Source organism: Notechis scutatus, chromosome 4 (assembly GCF_049901735.1).
Source record: "Notechis scutatus isolate UNSWTSFEM ecotype Mainland chromosome 4, rNotScu1.2, whole genome shotgun sequence".
NCBI classification, from domain to species: domain Eukaryota; kingdom Metazoa; phylum Chordata; class Lepidosauria; order Squamata; family Elapidae; genus Notechis; species Notechis scutatus.
In genome coordinates, this window is record NC_142012.1 from 105024261 (window position 1) to 105046760 (window position 22500).

Consider the following 22500-nt stretch of genomic DNA (forward strand, 5'->3'; position numbering starts at 1 on the left):
CAGTCATCATAATCGGCGACAACTTCTTTGATGGCTTGCAAGTTGTTTTCGGGACTATGTTAGTGTGGAGTGAGGTAAGTTATGGATGAAGGTTGTTCTGCAATAGGCTTACGGGGAGGCGGAGACGTCTAGTAAATACTGAGTTTCCTGATATATAGTATCATATATAGTACATTATTTCAAAATTATTTCATCAGAATTTCAAATTCACATAAACACAAGGCACTTCATGACTCTCTAGCAGAAGGCCCATTTTGGGGACTTTCTTGAGACACTTGGACAATTTTAAAAATTACTCAGAGCAGGTTTAAGGAAACATGTGGAGGCAATTTTCATATGAATGGTGCCCTGTGGCCTTTCCGGGAAATTTAAACCAAGAATCATTAGATATATTTTCATTTTTTTAAAAACAGAGTCTCTGCTAATATCCTAATCTTATGGTGGGATAGCCAGATAGCAGTATTTTGATAAGGTGGTTCAATTGAGACTCATTCTGCCCGGTGATAAATGCAAGTACTATCAGAATACTTTTGACTAAAATTGTATTTATTATGTCATTTTTATAGCTGATAACACCCCATGCCATCAGAGTTCAAACTCCACCACGGCACATTCCTGGAGTTGTTGAAGTAACCCTCTCCTACAAGTCCAAACAGTTCTGTAAAGGTGCTCCTGGACGGTTTGTCTATACCGGTAATTGTTTCTCTGATACCTCTAAGTTGAATTTTACATGTTTTAATGATGCAGGAAAACTGTAAGGTTTCTTTTTTGCTGTCAGTATGTTTAAAATGATGGATCAGTCTCAAAATGCATCCTTCATTCCACGGAAGAAACTCCTTATTCATCTAACTCTGAATTTATTTATTCAAAGTAAATATTTTTATGTGCGCTCCAATTACATTTTAATTTAAAAGAAAGCTTATTGTTTAATTAATTAAACTCTACAGAAATTTCATATGTATTAATACAGAATCAACAATCGTAATTCCATAACATAGTAAAAAATAAATGTTAAAACTGTACAGAACTATAATACCGTAATAGATATATATGTTCTCTGACCCAATTTTAAGTAGATTACATGCGTGCAGGCTTAAGAATTACAGAATCCTCTAGAAGAGTTAAATTATTTTGAATCTCAGTACGATAGTCAAGTTTACATTTTGTTCAAATTAATGAATACATATTGTGAACTGTGATTGCATATTATGTTTTAAATATTTTTGTTTAACATTATATTTCAAAAATGTAGACCTCACTATACATATATTGTAGGCATCAATTGTCGTTTCAGTAATTATTATAAGCAGCTATTACTGTGACATGTAATGAAAACAGAATCAAATTCGATTTTTGCAAATACTAACCTCTTTGTATGTAAACTATTGTTTACTTTAAAAAAGAAATCCAAAGAACATACTAGATTAAAAAGCCAAATGTAGTTATAAATTGTAATAATTTTACTGACAATTTTGTCAGGAGGAACATGTAATCAAGAATGAACATAATGGTTTATAAGTTATTATACTGATCCTATGTAAATTGTATATGTATGTATGCATGTAGTCTATGTGTGGGACAAAGATATTTATTGGCAAGCTTTCTATGGCCATGAGAAATATTAAATCGGGGTATGCAAAACTTAAAATCATATTTCCAATAGTATCATATATCATATAGTATCAATAGAGTTGGGAATATTATAAAAATGTCACTTTCATATTTTAAATTATCCAGTCACTTGATCCAGATTAATTGAACTGCCTCTGATAGATTTATCCTAGTGTAAGAGGTTTATGAGAAATTTAAATGTTGTGTGTGTGTGTGTGTGTGTGTGTGTCTGTGTGTGTGTGAGGAGGGGGGAATGAGAATATTTATATAGTGGAAAAAAGAGAAGTAATCTGCATGATGTTAGCTAATGTGTATTGAATTTTGTTTAAGTTGGTCAGAACTTATGTGAAATGGGTTTTCTCAAGAACCATTTCTAAATATTTCATTAGAATTCTTAAATAAAGAATTAGATAAAAATCTGTAAAAAGAGCATCAATGACAAATATGATGAAAACTACCCAAAGTGAAGGAAGTAATAGTTGATGATACTATGTTGTATTTTTTTAAGGTACCAGGTCTGAAAAGAAAAAGAGTATTTGGCATCAATAGGGTGCATATAGATAGTCCCATCTTTAACCAAATATGTATTTTTTGGGATGCATAATCTCCCAAAAAACTCAACTGATTTTTTTATCATATGTATGATTCCTGTAGAATGTTGGTATGATCATTAAAAAAATAGTTTCTGTATAAAGCGTAGGACTGGAATAAAAAAACAAATGAAAATACACAAGATATATTATGATAATGCATAAATCTTAAACTAATACTAAGTTTGAATACATATTGAAATAGCACTTTACGCCCCTAAATGCCCCTTTTGAAAATATTTGGAATTAATTATAAAATGGTTTGTGGTTGTTATTTTAACCCACATTTAAAAGAAATGATGAGTAAAAGTATGTATAAGGCTAAATACTACTTGCCTAAGTATTAAGTGTCTTTATTGTGGATATCTAAAAAATCATGCCTGATGGCTAACCTCAATCATACATATACACAAAGGAACAAAAAATGATTATGGAGAATGACATTTTGATAAAATTTTGCCTCTTCCAAAGTCACATATGATTTCATTCTGAAAGTACAAAAGGGTGGAGCATTTTGCCATTGGTCTAAACCAATGTCTGTGCATAGCTTATGGTTAAATTCTTAAAAAGTTTTCTGAAGTGACTGAACCTTAGACTTCAAAAGCATATAGTTTTTTTTAAACAAATTTTATTAAGTTTCCAAATTTTAAAAACATAAAATACTTCAAAAGCATATGTATTGTACTTAAGTTGCAATAAACTAACAATAAGTTACCTGAAAGCCTTCTGCCAACCTCATGAGAAAATAGCAGCAGTAGATTATTGAAAAAGTTCCATAGGGATAAATCATAATGCATTTATTTTGAACTTTTTAGCCTAGCTATTATATGTTGGTTAATGACCAAAATAAAGTTAAATAAACATGATGAGAGAGAAAGAGAGAGAGGGAGGGAGGGAGGGAGAATTAGAATTTCACTATAATTTGTGCAGCAGACTTAATATAGATCAGAAGTGTAATATTGCCAAGTGTGATACTGTTAAGAAATAATTTTGATATTTTTTCAAATAATAGCCCTATTTACTATTTAAGTAGCAATGTGTGTGTGTGTGTGTGTGTGTGTGTTTGTATATGTAGTGTGTGTATGTTTGTATAGGACTGTTTTGTTTTTAAAAGCAGCAATTAATAAATTCCAAACTAAATGAGTAGTTACAATGACTTTATTGCATATACTAATGAGAATCCAGTCTTAGCAGATGAATTTAATTTATTTAGTAGCTTTTTTAATGGCAATTTTCACAATTTGCCACTGTTTTAAAATCTACACTGCTACATTGGTCAATGTATTCTTTGTCCCAAGAAGTCATAGGACATGTGAACGAATGACATTTCAGAGAAGCAAAGTTACTAAAACTGTTCTGGCTGCAATTAATTTACTGGAAGCCTACAAATAAAAAAAGCTACAAGTTACTACACGTCTCAGGTACTACATGGCTAGAGAAAGTAAGAGGAAGGGTAAGGTCACAGCCTGTCTGACCTGGAAACTTCAGTCTGATTTGTATTGCCCCGAAATTGATGGGGACAATGAGATAATCATTGGAAATTACACTCACCACTGAAAACTGAGCCAAACTTCACTGTATTTCACAATATGAAAATTATGTTGTCCCATAAGAGGGAGGGCTAGAATCTCCAGGGCATCTGGTTCTCATCAGTATCCCACCATGCTTGCAGTCTGGCTTGGCATTCTAACATTTAACCTTCTCAGCATGAGGTGGAACAAAGGGTAATAAAGCTGCAGAAGAACGAAACAAGGGTATAGTGTGCAAAAGAAGCTTCCCAAGTGCAGAAGTGGAGGCATTTAAATGATACATGTACATTGATCTAAAACTACCCAATTTAAAACACCCCACAATCCCAGACTCCACCAGCCACATGTAGAGAGCAGTTGCTGCGCTGATTCTCAGAAGGATGGGAAGGTCCCTTATATGCCATCTATCTATGCCTTTTAGCCTGCTGCTTTCAACTATTGTAAAGATACAATTACCTTGGGAGATTGTGGCAGTTCAGTTGATTAGCGCGGTGAATTAAAAGAATGAGTCACAAATGACATGTCCAGCTCTTCTCTGCTAGGCCTTGCTATTCCCAATGTACCTCACCCTTGTTGTAAGAAGGTCAGAAATTAGAGAGACGTAACAGTTTTCAAGCAGCTAGCACTTAGGAGCAGAATTAACAATCATTCTGTATGTAATTGCCAGTTAGTAAATTGCCTTCCAGACTGTAAAATATAAACTGGTGGGCACCTAAAATTAAATTAATGAGATATTTGCTGCATTTAAAAGAGAACGGTGCAAATTAATAATTGAGTGTAGTACTTGTTTTAATATTTGTCAAGTCATGTATCACTTGCTTGTTTAATGACAATTAAAATAGTTCTTACCTGAAAGAATAAAATCCTGACATATTCAAATTAAGAAGATTTCTTAAGGTTGATTCATCATTTTATTTGCTAGTAGTCATGGCAGTTCTTACACAAAATACATCAGGTTACTTTTTAATGACATTACAAGCCATGCAATGTTATTTGATTATACCAAAATTGTGATTTGTATGGTCCTAAATGAAATTATGTTACAGTTAGTATTTTTAAATATGCAGATTAAAATGTGGGAAATAATTATACAGGTAGCTTTACAAAACTGAATTACTTGGATGAGTACATGTTACTATTTTCTTAGTAAAATGAATTACTGTTTTCAAATTCAGTGAATTTTGCATAACTTATAGACAAAAGAAAAACTTAGCAATGTATTGACTTTGGTTACAACTACAGGTCAATGTTAATGGATATTACTGTTTAAGTTTGGCTTGGTGGTTGTTTTCATCTTAGCTACTTGCTCTCTCCTCCTTTGTTTGGTTAACTTTTGCTCAAAGAAGGAAATAGTAATGCTGAATGTAATTTTTAGCATACATAATCTAAATACAACAAACTAAGAGTACTTTAGAGAAAGCAAATCTAAGAGACATTAGACACAGAGATCCAAATATTGAGTCGGAACTATTTGGCAGACAAATCATGCTATGGATTCCATTTGCTAGGGAATTACATTTGGAGGTCCCAAAAGGTGGACCTTGTCTGTTGTGGCACCTGCTTTAGGGAATCTTCTCCCACTGGAAATGAGGTTAGCTACAGCTAACATTCCTCAAGTCCCTCAAGATCTGATTATGCCATGAGGCCTGGAGGTTCCCAGGACACCAAAGAAATTTTGTGATGGCTCCCTTAATGTGACTAATAACACTCTCTCTTGTTTATATTACCTTTTTAATAGTTATTTTTAAATTGTGGTGTGTTTTTTTTAAATTAAGTGATGTATGCTGTCCAGAGCCACCTTCATGTGAGATTGGGCACCTATACCATATGATAAATGATTTTTTTTTTTAAACTTATTTATTTATTTTTTTAGGCCTGTAATATTTTTCACCTAAGAAAATAACAATTATTTCTAGACACACTCTGCTTCTTTCTTGTGAAATCTTAGAAAATAATCACTTGGTTAACAGAATATTTATGGGCTAAAATTTTCTCTTCCCAAAAATAATATGGAAAATAATTTATTTTTGTAGCTAGGTGATTGCTGTTTCTTTGAAGGTTCCATATTGTGCCTATCTGTATCTGATTCTACTTTGGCTAGTTTATATCATTTTAACCCACTTCACCTTATGAAAAGATCTCAAGCTTTAAGTGTTTTGAGGACCTTTTGTGTAAATTCCAGTGTGATTTTTTTTTCCAGTGGGGCTGTTATACTGTGTTCAGAGTCAATAGCTCCCTTCCATCACAGCCAACACAAACTAGCTGTCTCATAGGTCAGTGCTCTTTAAACAAATTACTTGTATCCACAGAGCAAATGATTGTTAATTGCCTCCCACAAATCATACTATTTTTACTATGCTAAACTAAATGCTAATGCCTTAGTTAAATTCAAACCATCTGATCATTTCTTGTACATATTCAATTATGGTTCGTTACCACAGAAGAGGTCTTCTGTTGTGAAAAATAATTAATAAAACAAAAATAGTGATTTATTCACATTTGTGAGCTAGCCTTTTAAAAGAACAATTGCTGCCCTATTTTTGCACTCTTAAAGATTATATACATTTCACTTTTTCATTAAAACAGAATTCTCTTGTTATGGGATTAGGTATTCGTTTATCAGATGTTGGACTAATACCAATTGTCAGGAAGAAAGTAGGACAGATAATATTGTCTTCCTATAGGATTACATCTGTGTTCTAATTTGATTTTTTAAATGATTTCAACCATTTTATAATTTAACAGGCATGTATACCTTGAAACATTTTATGGAAGCAGAAGCAGAAAAAAAGCAGTCTCTTTAGCAATGTATTTTTATGTGGATTTAGATTCTTAGCACAATAAGCATTTAATTAGGCCAATAACAATCACTGGAAAGAAGTGTTTTGGTAACCTGTCATAGTGATTAGATGTTTGGATTGCCTAAAATTGTTCAGTTTAAATAGCCAGGGTTCCAATAAGTATTACATGGTCATTGTTGTCCCTCTTCTTTTCTGTCTCAGAGGAGACCAGAAGAATGAGACATACCATTTGTGCTATTGCACAAGTAGACTATTTGTTCTAATCAGTGACACCCATTTACTCGAAGTGCTTAAAATGAACTATACCTCATACAGAAATCGCACATTTAGAGTGTTCCATTCATCATCTGAAAATTGAGGGCCAGTAAACTTTTCTGTTCCTCCGGCGGGATCATAGACATGCATCAAAATGTTAAAAAATGATTGGTGAGAGAGAACTGTCATCCATTTATCAAAGAAAAGGAACATTATTTGCTAATTTCCCAACCAAGGCAGTGACAGGGTGCTTCGTCTTTAGACCCATGGTGACCAGCATGGCCTTTTTGTTATTAGTACAAGTCAAGCGCTTTTTGGCGGCTGCTAACAAGACACATTTGTCTATCATCAGAAAGTGCTTTATTTTATTTTATTTTTTCAAGTAGCTATGACCAAAGTCTGATCACTACATCACAACTGGCTCGACTTCTCCAGATTGTGGCAGCATCAGCTAAAGGGGAAACGGATAAATTTTCTGAACCATGGTGTAATTGTTGTCTCTCTGGCCCCATAAATGAGGACATTAACACTAACAAAGCCTTCATCTTCCTCCTAAAACAAAAGTTGTTTCTAGTTAATATCTATTAAAACTTAGTTGCATGCAAAGAAACTTGTTTTGCTTATACATTTATTCTTAGATTACATCGTTATATTTAGTTGATATGACACATGAAAGAAAATATCTTTTCAATATTTATACTTAAATGTATGCATGTGTGTGTGTGTGAGAGAGAGAAAGAGATAGAGATATTCAATATATATACTAAAAATGTATTTTTGCTGTCTGCATTTTTACTTCCGTGGAGTGGGAGGGTGGTGATGTAATAATCATTTCAACAGCACTACTGAATCCTTCCAGTGCCCTAAGATAACATTATTCCACAAAGATATTGTTTAGCATCATTATGAAAGAATTCAGTGGCGATAACTGTGTTCTCAGTTGGACCAGTCCAAATCTCATCTTAGCTCTCAAAGTAGAAAAAAAAATGATTTTTGGATCTACTCATATGTTATTTAAGGAAGTTCCTTGTCATATCATGTTGACCATATATAGAATTACATATTCATGAAATAAAGTTGATAAAGTTGCCTTATGCCTAGAGTACAGAGTTTTTAATTTTCAGTACAGATCATAGGAGGAAGAGGAAGAGTAGTGAATGATGGGGATCAGGGGGAAAAAAAGAATGTAATCCTAAAGCTACGATTTGTTCATGGTAAGGAACAATCCACAGGAATCATCAAATACAGCCAGTTTAGTCTAATGGTGAAGACATTAGGCTAAAAAGCAGGAGACGGTGAGTTCTAGTCTCACCTTAGGTGTGTTTGTCAATTGGGTGATTTTGGGCCGGTCACTCCTTTTCAGCCCAACCTACCTCACAGGATTGTTGTGAAGGATATAATAAGAAGAGGAAGGAATATTAGGTGCGACTGCCACCTTGAGTTATTTATAAAAATAATAATGGTGGCAGTTTAAAAAAATCTGTGAAATATAATATTTTTATCAAGAGACCATTCATCCTGCCATTAAAAATGTGTATAAAACTTGCACAGTATGAATTCAACCCGGTTTAAGAGCAGTGTGTAAACTTTCTTCTAGTACTTTGCAACTCACATGTAATCCATAAGTGATCAGGAGTTGTATGTAAGCAAACGTGGACTGATAGAAAAGAAAGAATTTCTCTTCTGACAACTACTTGATTTTGGAAGCCCATCCTACAAGCCCATCTACTTCTCTCTAACAGCCTGAAGATAGGTAACTCTTTTCTTAATTTGATAAGAGTTTATTTCATTTCTGGGGTACTGTGAAAGACAGACTTTCCCTTCTGCAGAGACCAATGACAGATAATTGTTGGCTAAAAATTTCTGTGGGGTGTTTACAAGGCTCATGTAAGGAACAATGGAACCTCTAAAAGCAGTGTTTCTCAACCTTAGCAACTTAGCAAGACGTGTGAACTTCAGCTCATGGAATTCTGGGAATTGAACTCCATGTTCAATTCCCAGAACTTCTCTAGAATATAGTAGTTACAAAAGCGCTGGCTAGAAACACCATTATGTAATAACTATAAGTTAGTGACTATGGCAGTCCTAAACATGTAGTTATAGGTGTTCCAAAGGTGCTTTTTCAAAAATCAGCTGGACTTCCTTTGTTTTTTTTCCTTTGAGAAGACATTTCACTTCTCATCCAAGAAGCTTCTTCAGTTCTGACTGAACAGTGGGAATGGAAGGATTTATATTTCGTGCAGCTATCTGGTTTTCAGCATTCTGAAACGACTCATGACTACAAGGAATATAAATCCTTCCATTCCTCACCATTCAGTCAGAACCAAAGAAGCTTCTTGGATGAGAAGCGAAACGTCTTCAAGGGAAAAACAAAGAAAGTTCAGTTGCTTTTTGAAAAAGGACTTTAGGGACAACCAGGACTTGGATGACTGAGAATCTCCATAGACATTCAGTCAGAGGTTCATTCAGTCAGAGAGTTTAATAACAAATATATTTAAAGAAGGCATGGAGATAGGTAGGTTCACCAGGTAGGTTCTATACTAGAATGGAGATAATAATTTTGTAAAAGAAAAAAAAATAGCATTTCAGTATTTATTCAATATGTGCCTCCCTGGACCATTATATCCATTAACATTTTTAAAAATGTAATTAAAAAAGATGTATTCCAAATATATTTAATTCTGTACTAATAATCTCAGTGCATTTATAAAAACAAAAGATAGTTTACAGTGCATACTTAAAATAATAACTATCATAGAAACACACGTACCACTGTTAAACGATGTAAATTGTACATAAATGAATTAAATATAAAAATAATGCAAAGGAATATTTGGTAGTTTTTTTAAAAAAAGGAACAAAGTAAAAACATTAAAAGAATCTATAAATAGAACCCCTATATATTAAACACAATGTGAGACTATAAAAAGTAAAACTGATATTACAAAGCTATGGCAATAATACAAACAAGGCTTCTAATTTTAAAAAGAAATGTAAAAACATAGTTGTACAATTTTGATAAACACAGAACGTTTGCCAGGATATAACAAAGACAACCACAGCATATCTAACTTACATTATTGTGAGTATACTTGTATAATTTAGACTTGATGTAGAATATAATTTTTAGTTACATTCAAACTATTAGTAATTGTATACAGACTTTAAGATATACAGTGGAGAAAAATAAGATGCAGCATGCATACAGTTATTTCTAATTATTTAAGTTAGTAGTATGTACCTTAATTTTGTAGATAATAAAATGCTTAAAAACTTAAACACCAATGGAGATAACTTCATCTCATGCCTAAGATTGCAGGACTTTGTTTTAAAGTTCATCTGCACAAAAGTTAAACCTTTGACTATCTCAGAGATGTACAAGGTTTTTTTGAAGTTTTGGACTCGGGGCCAACTATTTTCAAAAGATATCACCAAATTATACTTTTTTAATGAGACATAAAGCAAAAATTATTCAATATAAGACTGAAGGGTAATAATGTAAAATGTATCTTACTGAATTAAAATTAAACTTTTATCTTGATATTATCTTCTGTTTTTGAGAAAATGGTCACTTCCATGCTGATTAAAGACCAAACACAGCCTCTGGCCCAGTTAAAGTTGCATATCTTTGATCTACATGAAAACAGTGAGAAATAAGATTAAAAAATCTAGAAAAGAGAAGAAACATGACATCTGAATCATTTCTCTGTATCATCTGAGGCCATGAAGGCATGTGTTAAGTAGATGGTAATGACTAATAAACTTACCTGAATCGAGACAAGATGGTGGGTCAGATCCAAGATTGAGGTAAATGGCATCTTCTGGAAATTAAATCTAGAAGTAGAAGTGTACTTCTTTAATCCAATACAGCTACTCTGTATGAGTATATTTTATTCATACTCCAATAATCTTGCTATATATTTTATAATAAGGTGTAAGTTAGCCTGGTTTTGGAACAGGTATCTGGAAATTTAACCTCAAGAATTGTGACAGGTATAAGTGAAAGAGATTAACATTGTTTCAAGATTCATTCATTCATTCATTCATTCATTTCTGGGTTGATACAACACTATTAATGATTTACAATGTACTAAATGACTTGGGCCCAGTTAGCAAAGGAAACAATTTCTCCTATACCAAACAACTCAACGGAAGGCCTATTTTGTATTATCAATACTGAAATGTATTGATTAATGATATGAAACCTTCTCTGTAGTGGCTTCCTGATTTTGGGTTATTTTTCCCCAAGAAATGTTCGAGTTATCAGTTTTATTGGCAATTATTGTCTGATTGATTCATTTATTTATCTGGGCAATTAAGAGCAATAGCACTATCACTTAGACTTATATACCACAATAAGTTGGACTTTTTATTAATGGTTCATTTTCTGTTTTAACTTTCTACTTGTTTTATTGATGTGTGTTATATTTTATTGAAGATATGATACTTGATTAGTAGGATACATTATTATTGTTCACTCTGGTTTGTTTGTCTGATTTTCTTTACCAAAGGAAAAATATTTGATATTAGAAACCTGGTTTAAAGCATTGGGACAGCAGTGTGCTTGTAGGTATCTGTAAACATTATCTGTTGTTTACATTCTATATTTCACTTTGTATAAAGACAATCTGGATTAAATTTCCTCGTGTAATGCTAATTGGAAAGGCACATATAATTGCAGGATGTAATTAAAAAGTAATTCTCCAGTTTCTGAATATTGTAGTAAAAATGGAGAACAGTTCCACTCATCACATGTTGACTCTCATGATCTTTGCTTCAATACATGAATTACCTTTGGTAGGCATTTGATTATTGAAATCTGTAGCATTTTCAAGATCACTGTACTTCTCTATCAGAAAAGAGGATGAGATTCAAAATAATTTAAAGGAATGCTATCGCAGGAACTACAAATTAAGATGAATCAAAGGGGAAAATCCTGTTTTTCATAATATATCTATAAACGAGTATGCTGCAATTCAGTCTAAAGGATAGCAGAAATCTCTATATTTAGCTATAGTACCCATGGGAAGAGTATCACGAAATAAGGCCACAAATATGAAGACAGACAAGCACAACTAAGGTTTGCATTATTAAAATATATCTCAATTAGGGAAGCACCTAGGAGTATTTAATGCTTAAAATAGAACATACTGTTAACTTTGATATACTATTCATATTTCAGTATCATAGAAGTTAAATACTTTGTTATATTAATGAAAGGACAAATGTACATAGTGAAATGCCATATTTTTCTACATATTAACTTGCTGTACTTTTATGTCACAAGATGAACATTTTCTATTATTCTTTTAGACATCCTTTAACATTAAAATTGTTTTAACATCATTAGCAATGCCACACCTTGATGTAGCAGCCTTGATCTTGTGGCTTTTTTTGGTTTTGAATTATTGTTTGGATTATTTCTTTGATATAATCCAAACAATTTCTTTGTTATATTAAATAATTGCTACATTTTTAAAATGAAAACACACCCTCAGAAAAGTGGAAGTGCTATGTCATTTGTCCAGTGAACAAATGTATTCCTAAGTGCATGAGGAACCGTTCATTCTGGCCATATTGGAATATTTCCCATTGCAACTTCTGCAGGTTTTTTAGAATATAGAAATAATACAGGTACTATACAAAAGAATGTTAACCTACTGCCCCTCCCTAACTAAGAGATAGACATACTTATGTGATGATTACATAACCTAATTTTGCAAAACTATGTATGTTTTGTATGTAGGTTGGAATATTTTATGTGATTGACTTGTAGGCATAGGTTGATCTATGGTTGAAGTTCTAAACATGTTTGTTAGAAGATTTGATAAACTAGTGTATAAATATCCCTTTAGTTGCACTGAGAATTTCTATGTATACAAATAGTCCTTGACTTACAACAGTTCACTTAGTGGCCATTCATATTTACAATAGCACTGAAAAAAGTGACTTATGACAGTTTTTCACACTTAGAACCATTGCAGTATCCACATAGTCACATGATCAAAAATCAGATGATTAGCAATTGACTCATATCTCAGGGTCATGTGATCGCTTTTTGTGACCTTCTGACAAGCAAAGTCGATGGGAAAGACAGATTCACTTAACAACGGGGGTACTAACTTAACCACTGCAGTGATTCACTTAACAAGTGTGACACCAAAGGTTGTAAATGGGGCAAAATTCACTTAACAAATGTTTCATTTAGCAACAAAAATCTTGGGCTCAATTGTGGTTGAGGACCACCTGTATTCTCATAAGTTGAAGACTACCTCTGTGTGACAACTAAAACCAGATAAGCATTCCATGTCTGCTGAATCAAGTTTAAAGATATTCTAATGTAGATTCATCAATGATTGGTGCATAAATTAGTGGGTTATGTTATTGCTTGTGCATACAGTGGTGTTCTCAGCTGTTGCTATAGATAAAAGTCTTATTGATCTAGTTTGGGAGTAAGGAATCTGTGGCTTTCCAGATGTCTGCTAAACTATGCTTCTCAGCATGGCCAATGGTGAAAGTGTAATTAAGCAACATCTGGAGGATGACATTTTTTTCACCCCTGATTTAGATCAATAGACTATCTTATTCAAAGAACCCATGGCATAGTCCAATTTAGAAGGATAATAAGGGCCAGTTGGAGGATGTCATCTAAGTCTTGAAATGGTCACTTGGATCAATATTGCTCATTCAAGAATGACAAAACTGATCAGTTAAAATATTATTTAGATGTGTTTTCTCACCAAATCCCATTGGCCAAAGTAGACTTCATTGGACAAAAATTAATGGAGAAAAATAAATACTATTAACATAGGGCACAGTTAAAAAGATTGTTAAGTTGGGAGGAGGGCTCAAATAAATTTATGCCCCAAATCAGAGATTAAAAAAAAAACTTTTACAGCAATCTATGCTCAAAAGCTATAATTGCTGGACAGGTGGTCCTCGACTTACGGCCATAATTGAGCCCACAACTTTTGTGGCTAAGCAAGGCAGTTGTTAAAATGAGTTGTGCCTCATTTTACGATATTTTTTTGCCACCGTTGTTAAGCAAATGACTGCAGTTGTTAAATATATCATGTGATCATTAAGCAAATCTGGTTTCCACCATTGACATTGCTGGTCAGAAGTCAGTCTGGGAAGATTAAAATGGTGATCGCGTGATCTTGGGACAGTCATAAATACATGCCAATTGCCAAGCACTTGAATTTTGAACGTGTGACATAGGGATACAGCCACATTCATAAGTGTGAAAACCCGGTCTTGGTGCCATTGTAATTTCGAACAGTTCCTAGATGAATAGTTGTAAGTCAGGGATTACCTGTAATACGATTGATACGATGGAACAAACAGAACATTCTAATAATGAAAGATTTTGAAAACTTCCCTCATCTGTCTATTGGACTTTGGTTCACTAGTTAAGTACCTACAGGATATCATATTGGAAGTCAAATACCCCCAAAATATTGCCAACATGAGTATTCTTGTAACTCATGGGACAGTACAGGAATTTTTCATCAGATTCTAGCATTCTCATACTTAAACGTTTTTATAATTGCACAGCAAGCCTCCAGGATTCAAAACAAGTAGCAAATTCAGCAATGCCGTTTGTATAATTTTTCAGGGGGCTAAGGGGTTTGAAACCAGGTCAGATTTATTTAAAATAAATGTAGTCCTAAAGACACAATCATAGCTAGTTAATTTCAGCATTATAACAATTTGGAGCAGATCATTAATTTGCATAGTTTAACGAACAAAAAATATTCACTAGTGTCAATAATTTATTTAACTATGAAAGCTAAGCGGGGTTTTTTTCTTTTTCTTTTTTGGGGGAGGGGAGAACTTATATCTTTTTTCAAAAGAAGCTTAGGTATTATTAGCAAAACTTCATGGAAATCACAGAAATACTTATATGTGAATCTTTGGTTTCTGGATTGTTTCAGAAAATGAAGGCTTTCGGGTTTTTTCTCCAGAGACTGCGATGCAGTGTAACAATTGGAACTGCATAAATTAAAACTCTGCCACCTTGAATAGTTCTCAGAAAACCATATGAAATCAGTTCTAATACCCAAGTATAATGTCACCAAAGTATAATTCAGTAGGATTGCTGAATTCTGTACAAGCTAAAGCTCAAGAGGCATCAAGAGCAGTCTCAGAGTAATGAAAATATAAATCTGAATTCCTCAAGTGCTTTTGTAGCCTTTTCAGCAGATGGAGCAGGTGAAAAGTTTCTCTGACTACAAGCATAACTTGGGAGCCCACCTAGTTAGGAAAAGCCCAAGGCCTAAGAGTCAAGCAAATAGAACGGAATAAAGAAAAGTGAGCCTGGATGTAGAGATGGTGCAATTAGTATTGAAGTGGCTTTATTAATTAACACTAAAATGGCTTTATCAAATGAAATTGTTTCTGACTAAGCTTTCTATCTTTAGTCTTTTGTCCTATTGTGAAATGACACTATGCGTGTGTCAGTGGTGACTTTCCATTAAATGGATGACAGGCCATAAACTACCCAAAGTTTTACAAGCAAGCCAATTCAATATGATATTAAAATCAGAGTTTGGCTGCAGAAGTTTAGGGCCACTTCACACTTTTTATAGTTTATAAAGGTGGAAAATCTGCATTTGCAAAAAAACAAAACAAAAAAAAACCTGTGTTACATAAGCTAACATGCAAGAAATCTGCAAAGTTTACAGTAAACTTGGATCTGAGTAGGAAGGGACTCTTTTTCTAGCTAGTTGTATTTTTCCCTGAAAGTTGCAGAAGACTGACTATTACGTGTTTGCAGAGATATCACTAGGTTTTGAGATAAACATTTTGCAATTCCTTACCCTCTTTGTATTTGGGGATGTAACATTGTAAAATAAGCGCATTGAGGCTCATGGAGGCATGACACATTCTTTTTGCTCCACTTGAAGCACAAACATTGCAAATAATTGTGCCAACAATCATTAGTAGCTGAATTTCCATAAACTAATCTGGAGCTATGAGATCATGGGCTGCAAAATGCCCATCCCTAATATCATGATGGCAGCCTTCTGTCATATGCAAGAGCCATGATGGCAGAGTGGTTAGAATGCAGTATTGCAGGCTGACTCTGCCGACTGCCAGGAGTTTGATCCTGATCAGCTTAAGGTTAACTCAGCCTTCCATCCGTCCGAGGTTGGTAAAATGAGGATTTTACCAACAGATTTTTGTGGGCAATATGCTGACAGTGTAAACTGCTTAGAGAGGGTTGTAAAGCACTATGAAGCGGTATATAAGTCTAAGTGCTATTGCTTTTGCTATTGCTCTTTTGTTACCACTGATTATATAAAGTTGTGGAAATGTACTGAATAAAGTCACTGTTATTATATATTTTGCTACACACCTAAAATTTTAAACATGGATTCAGTAAAAACATATTTGCAAATGTGGATTATCCAGGCATACCAATTAAAAAACTGATTAATGCCTCCAATTGATATATAATATTGTCTTTAGCAAACCTAGCTCATTTAGAGTTTTCCACTGTTTTACTGTTTTTTTACTTGCTAACTCTAGAATCACAAAACAATAAAATATCCATTGCAGCAACACAAAAGAGACCCAGCACCCTTTTCAAAAATAATTTTAAGGATATTATTAGATGCAGTGTCATTGTTCCTTCAAGGGATAATGTTACTTTAAATAATTTTTAAATGTTTTGACATATAGCTTTATAAATTGCTACCTACCTGACAGGTTCTGTTCCTAAAAAAGAAATAATCTTTTAAGGAAATAATCAAGGACATAAGATTCTCTCTTCCTGTGGAAATCCGATGTATTAACTTTTAGTTTCACATTATTTGCACATTTTCGAGATGTGAGATGTTGAGAAAGGTATCCTTCAAGGAAATGATCCACTTTATATTCTGAAGTGATATAGTCTTCTGATTCCATTGTGAAATTTAAGAAACATGTTAATACAAATGATATGTTAATAAAATGTCATGTAATTCCAGAAAACAGAAATGATTATTTGGATAGCTTCTGAAACAGCCCTTTCTTAAAGAATCCAACAAGCATTCTTTTTTGCTCACTGTATGTCTTAACTGATCTAAAAAAACCAGCGTAACATCTAGAAGGCAACTTGAATGTTCCAAATCATCAGTCAGTCTCTAGACTGCTAATTGAAAGTAATCTGAGAACAGGTGAATAATATTCAGGGAAATGAAATCTAGAAGGCCTATTCCGAACTATGTCATAAGATGGAAGAACCAAGGCTATTGTAGTTGTTCTTGTCATATCTGGATCCAATAATCAAGAATGTCTTTAGTCTAAACAATCAGATAAACAGAGTTGGAAGGGACCTTGTAAGTCATCTAGTCCAACCCCCCACCAAAGCGGGATACCCTACACCATTTCTGACAAATGGCAGTCCAATCTCTTGAAAGTCTCAAGTGATGGCACTCCCACAACTTTGGAGGGCAAGCTGTTCCATTGGTTGATTGTTCTCATTGTCAGAAAGTTTCTCCTTATTTCCAGGTTAAATTTCTCCTTGTTCAGTTTCCATCCATTATTCCTTGTCTGGCCTCCAGGCACTTTAGAAAATAGCTTGACCCCTTCCTCTCTGTGGCAGCCCCTCAAATATTGAAAAACTGCTATCATGTCTCCACTGGTCCTTCTTTTCACTAGATTAGCCATGCCCAGTTCCTGTAACCGTTCTTCATATGTTCCCTCTATGAACTATGAAATAATCCTCTATGAACTATGGAAAAGTGGTAGAAACCCTTGTCTCTTTCAAATGAGTATTAGAATCCAGACACGAAGTATTCCCCTGGGACTATTTATAGGTATCAATGTTTTAAATTATTGCCTCAACTTCATAGCTATCAATGTTTTAGATTACTACTCCAACTTTGTCAGGCATAGTTGGAACTTCTGCTTCTGTTGACTGTCTTACGTTAGGCTTATTCACATGGATACCGAGAGGACATAAGCAGAGCAGCCTGATATTTAGCATATAGCTCATGTTAATGTATATTGGGATGCAATAAATCTGAGAAACAGAGGAAAGGATTTCTTTGCTAGGCAACTTTTGGAACAGAGTCTTCTGAAACCTGGCATATTTTTACACTGGGGTCTTTCTATAACATATTTAAGAGCATAACCCTGGAAAATAATGACTGCTATATCGCTTTCCAAGTTATCACTCTGATTAAAAAAAAAATCCACCATCAAGTTTGTCTAATCTAAGAAATGTTATTGATAGATTGATTGGAACTGAAAAGCTATGTATGTGAGACTAAACTACTGAGTCTTTACAAGAGTCCATTATTCCCAGGTTTACTGCCAGATGTTGTGACTTAGCAGCAACACTACTTGTTTTCACTTTCGACTTTGCTTTCTTAGAGAGATCTGAGACCACACAGATAACACTCCAAGTTGATGGGTCTGCAGATGTCTGTATCTCCTTCTCCATTACCTCATCAGTATGTCATTGCAGTCTGGGTCTCTGGCAACAAATCCTCCGTTCTCAACTAGAGATTTATCAGCTAGGTTAAGTCCACTCCATTTTGTACTCAATTTTATTTAACTAAAAGTTAATCAGATTAAAAATTCATCAGATCAGACCCAGGGTCTGATGGATTGACTTACAGTCAAAATTTTAAGAAAGACGACTTCTTTCATTTTTAAAATAAAGTTTGGCATGTTTATGAAATTCTAGCCTCCTTTTTTTCTGGCATTATCCAGAATTAACATGTAACTAATTCAAAATCTTTCCCTATCATAGACCTTTTTTGTGTAGATCATCAATAGTAGCCTGAATTTGTCCGTCTAGCAGCTGTCTTACTAGGAATATTGATAGAAGCGGAACAGCCAAATTTGTTACAACAGAATACCAAGCATACCTTGTTTTAATTGTTATTCCCGCAATGCCAAATAAGATGCTTAGAAGCTGACACAGTGCATGCCATTAAATTGCATTTCATCCTATAGAAACCAAGGAACCTATGGAGGCAAAAGCTATAGCATACAACATCGAAGGAAGGAACATTTCTTCATCAAGCATTGTATTGTTGAAGGGATCTTTATAGCTGTTTTAAAGACTAGAATCTGCCATTTTGGGGTATGGTGAAGTAAACTCCTAACTTATGCTACATAATATGTATATATGCATAATACAGAATGAAATCGATTCATATTTTAAAATCCCAACTGTAATGTTTAATAAAATGAAATAACTATTAATAATATAATAAACCATTATAATGACTTTTAATATAATAAACCATTATATTAAATATATAAACCATTTTGTGCTCTTTATCTTCCCCCCCATCTCTCCTATCATTATTGTCTATTGAATGGATGGAATAGTAACATTCTAGCATTTGGTATTTATTTAAGATTTTCTTGAATTTAGAGAGCTGATAAATTTCAGTTTTCTGATTAGCTCAAGGGCACAGCCTCTGATACTGTCTCCAGCATCCAGGCAGCTGCTGTTGTGGGCATTTGCCATCTGTTTGAAAGATGGTGAAGGCGTTACTTTCTGTGGCCTAAGTGGAAACCTGCTCCAGCATAACACTTCTTGCTGCTTCATTCTCTGCAATTAGTGAATGACCTATAGAGGCTGATGCAAAAATACCTTCTTTCTAGTTTGGATTGAAATCTTCATAGATCTAAATCTTGACCCCATTTTTTTTTTGATAACACACAAAAGGCCATTTGGGATTTTGTTTCTGTCTTCTTAATGGCTGGAAGTCCTCTCTTCTTTTGTTCCCTTGTCTTTGCCAACACCGTAGCAGAGGTGATTAAAAAGTCTGTCTGTCCTGTTTGTACCACAAAACTAAATTGAGCTGTGAACATCTTACCTACACTGGAGGTTGATACTCTTTGTCCAGGCTGAAAAGCATTTACTTTTCAGCATTCTATCATCAGTACTGCACAAAGGGAAATTTTTCTCATTTTTATTTTATCCTGCAGGATTTCAAAATATCAGGATTTGTAGATTTTTTTTTTAAATGCTAAAGACCTCTCCAATTAGAAATAGCTCTTCTGGGATAATTGCAATTTTTATGTTCTATATACATACACATTGCCTTAACAAAAGAATAAGACTGTATAACTACAAAACATTGCATTTAAAGTACCATACTTTTGGCTTCTTAGGAAAATTGTGAGATTTGTACGGTAGCAGTTAATCAAATCATTTCTTTAAAGTGCCACAAAGTTTTTACTTTTATTTGTGGAGGGAAAATGAATTGCTGCTTTTAGGAAGAAAGATAGATACGTTTCCATTAATTCCCATATGGACATGGATTAAGAATTACAATCTGATCTTAGAAATAAGAATACTACTAAATGGTCTCCAGATTGATTCTGGCATCTTGTCTCAAACCACAGGATCTTTTTCTCTTTCTGCAACTTTCCTGCTTTCTCTTCCTTATTTTTAAATGGTAATTTAATGTGGGCTAGATGTCTTAATGTCTTTGACAAACAGTTGTTTATCTGCTTCTGCTTCTCTATGAATTTAGGCTTTACCCAGTTAAGCTATGGACTATTGTGGAAGGAATATCATGAAAACAATTGATGGACATAATGTTTTTGTGGTCTGACCTTTTCAATAAAATGGAAAAATAGCCATTGAATTTATAAGTACTCCCATTGTACATCAAATAGGTTTCCGATCTTCTTTGAATACCTTTATATGAAGTTGACAGGTGAATAATATTTGATGCTCATGATGCATGGAAAAGGGACTGCTAGGAAATTTAAGAAGGAAAGAGTGAAGGAGCAGTTTGTTTTGCATTTTAGAAAAAATAATATACAGTACAATCAAAAGAACCTGACACAGCAGGCCGATCATCTCAACAACAACAACAAAAGTCACTTGAAGACACCAAGTATCTTAGAGCAAAGTATATTCCTATCTTTTGTTCAGAAGGAAATGCTATCCTGAAAGTTGAGAAAGTTCCTTGGATCCTTAGGTTGAAACAAATAAAATTGGCTGAGTGAACCCAAGCTAAGTAGCACCATCTATAAAATCTTGACTAATCCAAAAAGCTAAGCAGGGTTGGGCTTGGTTAGTAGTTGAATGATATATGAAAGATTGCCTGGAAACACTAAGCTGTAGGCTAGAGAAAGAAGTAAGCACACACCAAAACACTTCCTACATGAACATGGAGATGTATATGATTGATCTGGATTTACTTCAGTGTTTTCACGCAAACATTATATATGTAAAAAAAGACAAGTTGAAAACTATATAAAGCTACGCACGCCCAGGTTACAATGGACAAAGTATATATAGTCTTTTCCTAAAATTGTTCTAGGCTCTTAGTAGGGACAAATAAAACTTTAGTATGCAGGATGTCTTTAGCAATCCAGGGATGTTGGTCCTGCTTCAACAAACAAGAGAGACTTCTGATGAATGATGTGCTCAACCCCTCCATGCTTTTGTGTTTCCTATGCATCCCACAAAGCTTGGCTCTCTCAGCCGAGTACTGTGATTGAAATTCATTGCCAAATTTATTGAGAAATTAATGAGAAAAGCTGCGAAGTATTGACTTTGAGAGGAAAACACAACTCATCTTGAATGAGGAGGAAAATGCAGCAATAATTTAGCCACTATTGATTTTGCCCTGTCCATGTATTGATCTTCATTTTACAATATTAATTTGCACCTGCAATCGGCTGCAAAGGGAACAGATTTCATTTATTTGCTGCGTTAATGTGCAAAGCATTAGGTGCTCTTAAGAAGTGGTGGTACTCGAACTCACATCAGAAAGGCTGGTCTTTTTTTTATTATTCGGGCTTGTTACTGTAATAGACTAACGTTAATTTTTTGTCTGACAAAAATATTAAAGCGAAAACCCTTCTCAAATGTATACTTCTTCATGACACCATAGGCTGCTTTTCATCTGTGTGAAGAACAATCAGCAACCAGAAATTCCAACCACTTCTCATCATCATGCCCATATCAGTTCAAAGTTCATGAAATTTCTATGAGCATTGATCTCTACCCATTGATTTTTTTTTGCAGCAGATCTTTGAAATTTTAATTTCCCAGGCATCTGAATTTCTTATAGATGAAATTCACTTGGTAGAGACAGTTGATGATAAAGTGGTGAACTTACCATCATTTTAAAAACGGAGAAAATGGGCATTTGCAGACTTTGTATAATGTTTTTGAGGTGAGATGATGAAGGTGTTCTGATAGGGATGGAGTATTCAGCAGGGAGTTAAATATCAATTTTGCCTTCTGTGACCACACATTTTTAATGCAACTTTGTATACAGTCCTTTTTGAAAGAAAAGCTATCTGGAGAAACAGCAGGACTAAGAGACATTCTTCACTGCACAATCATTTGCTCACAGCAGTCTTTATCACCTGGTCAAGTTCACCTAGTTACTTATCAGTAGGACATTTAATAACCTCAAGGTGATATAATTGCTATTGGCATGTTTCCCCATTGGATTCAGCTGGTTAATGTGTAAACTACTTGTCAGCAAATAGCACTTTGTCACTGAAATCACTAACACCCTCTAGAGGAATGTCTCTGTATTGAGCAATTTAATTTTACTTTATTTAATTTTTACACATTACAACCTGTGTTCATTCAGGCACATTGAAGGCTTGCAGTCTGTTAAGGCAGGGTATAGGTGTCCCTGCTAGTAAAATATAGTATATCTTATTTAACAATCCCCCGTGGTTTTGCTGAAGCTCTTTCTTGTTCTTCAGAAAAGGAACTGCAGATGT

The 22500-nt window shown here is 34.1% G+C and overlaps 1 protein-coding gene across 7 annotated transcripts in view; it reads left to right on the forward strand.

Annotated features, from left to right (window-relative positions):
* The window catches only part of EBF3 (EBF transcription factor 3), a 206241-nt gene that overhangs the window by 148974 nt on the left and 34767 nt on the right, over nucleotides 1-22500 (forward strand). For all 7 annotated transcript variants that reach the window (XR_015749367.1, XR_015749368.1, XR_015749370.1 and 4 more), the window contains 2 exons: nucleotides 1-74; nucleotides 567-693. The exon at nucleotides 1-74 is cut by the window's left edge and continues 57 nt beyond it. Coding sequence is in view for 2 of the 7 variants with exons in the window: in XM_087964300.1 (XP_087820426.1) it covers nucleotides 1-74; nucleotides 567-693 (201 nt within the window). In the remaining 5 variants the exon portion in view is untranslated. The remainder of the gene's footprint in view (nucleotides 75-566; nucleotides 694-22500) is intronic.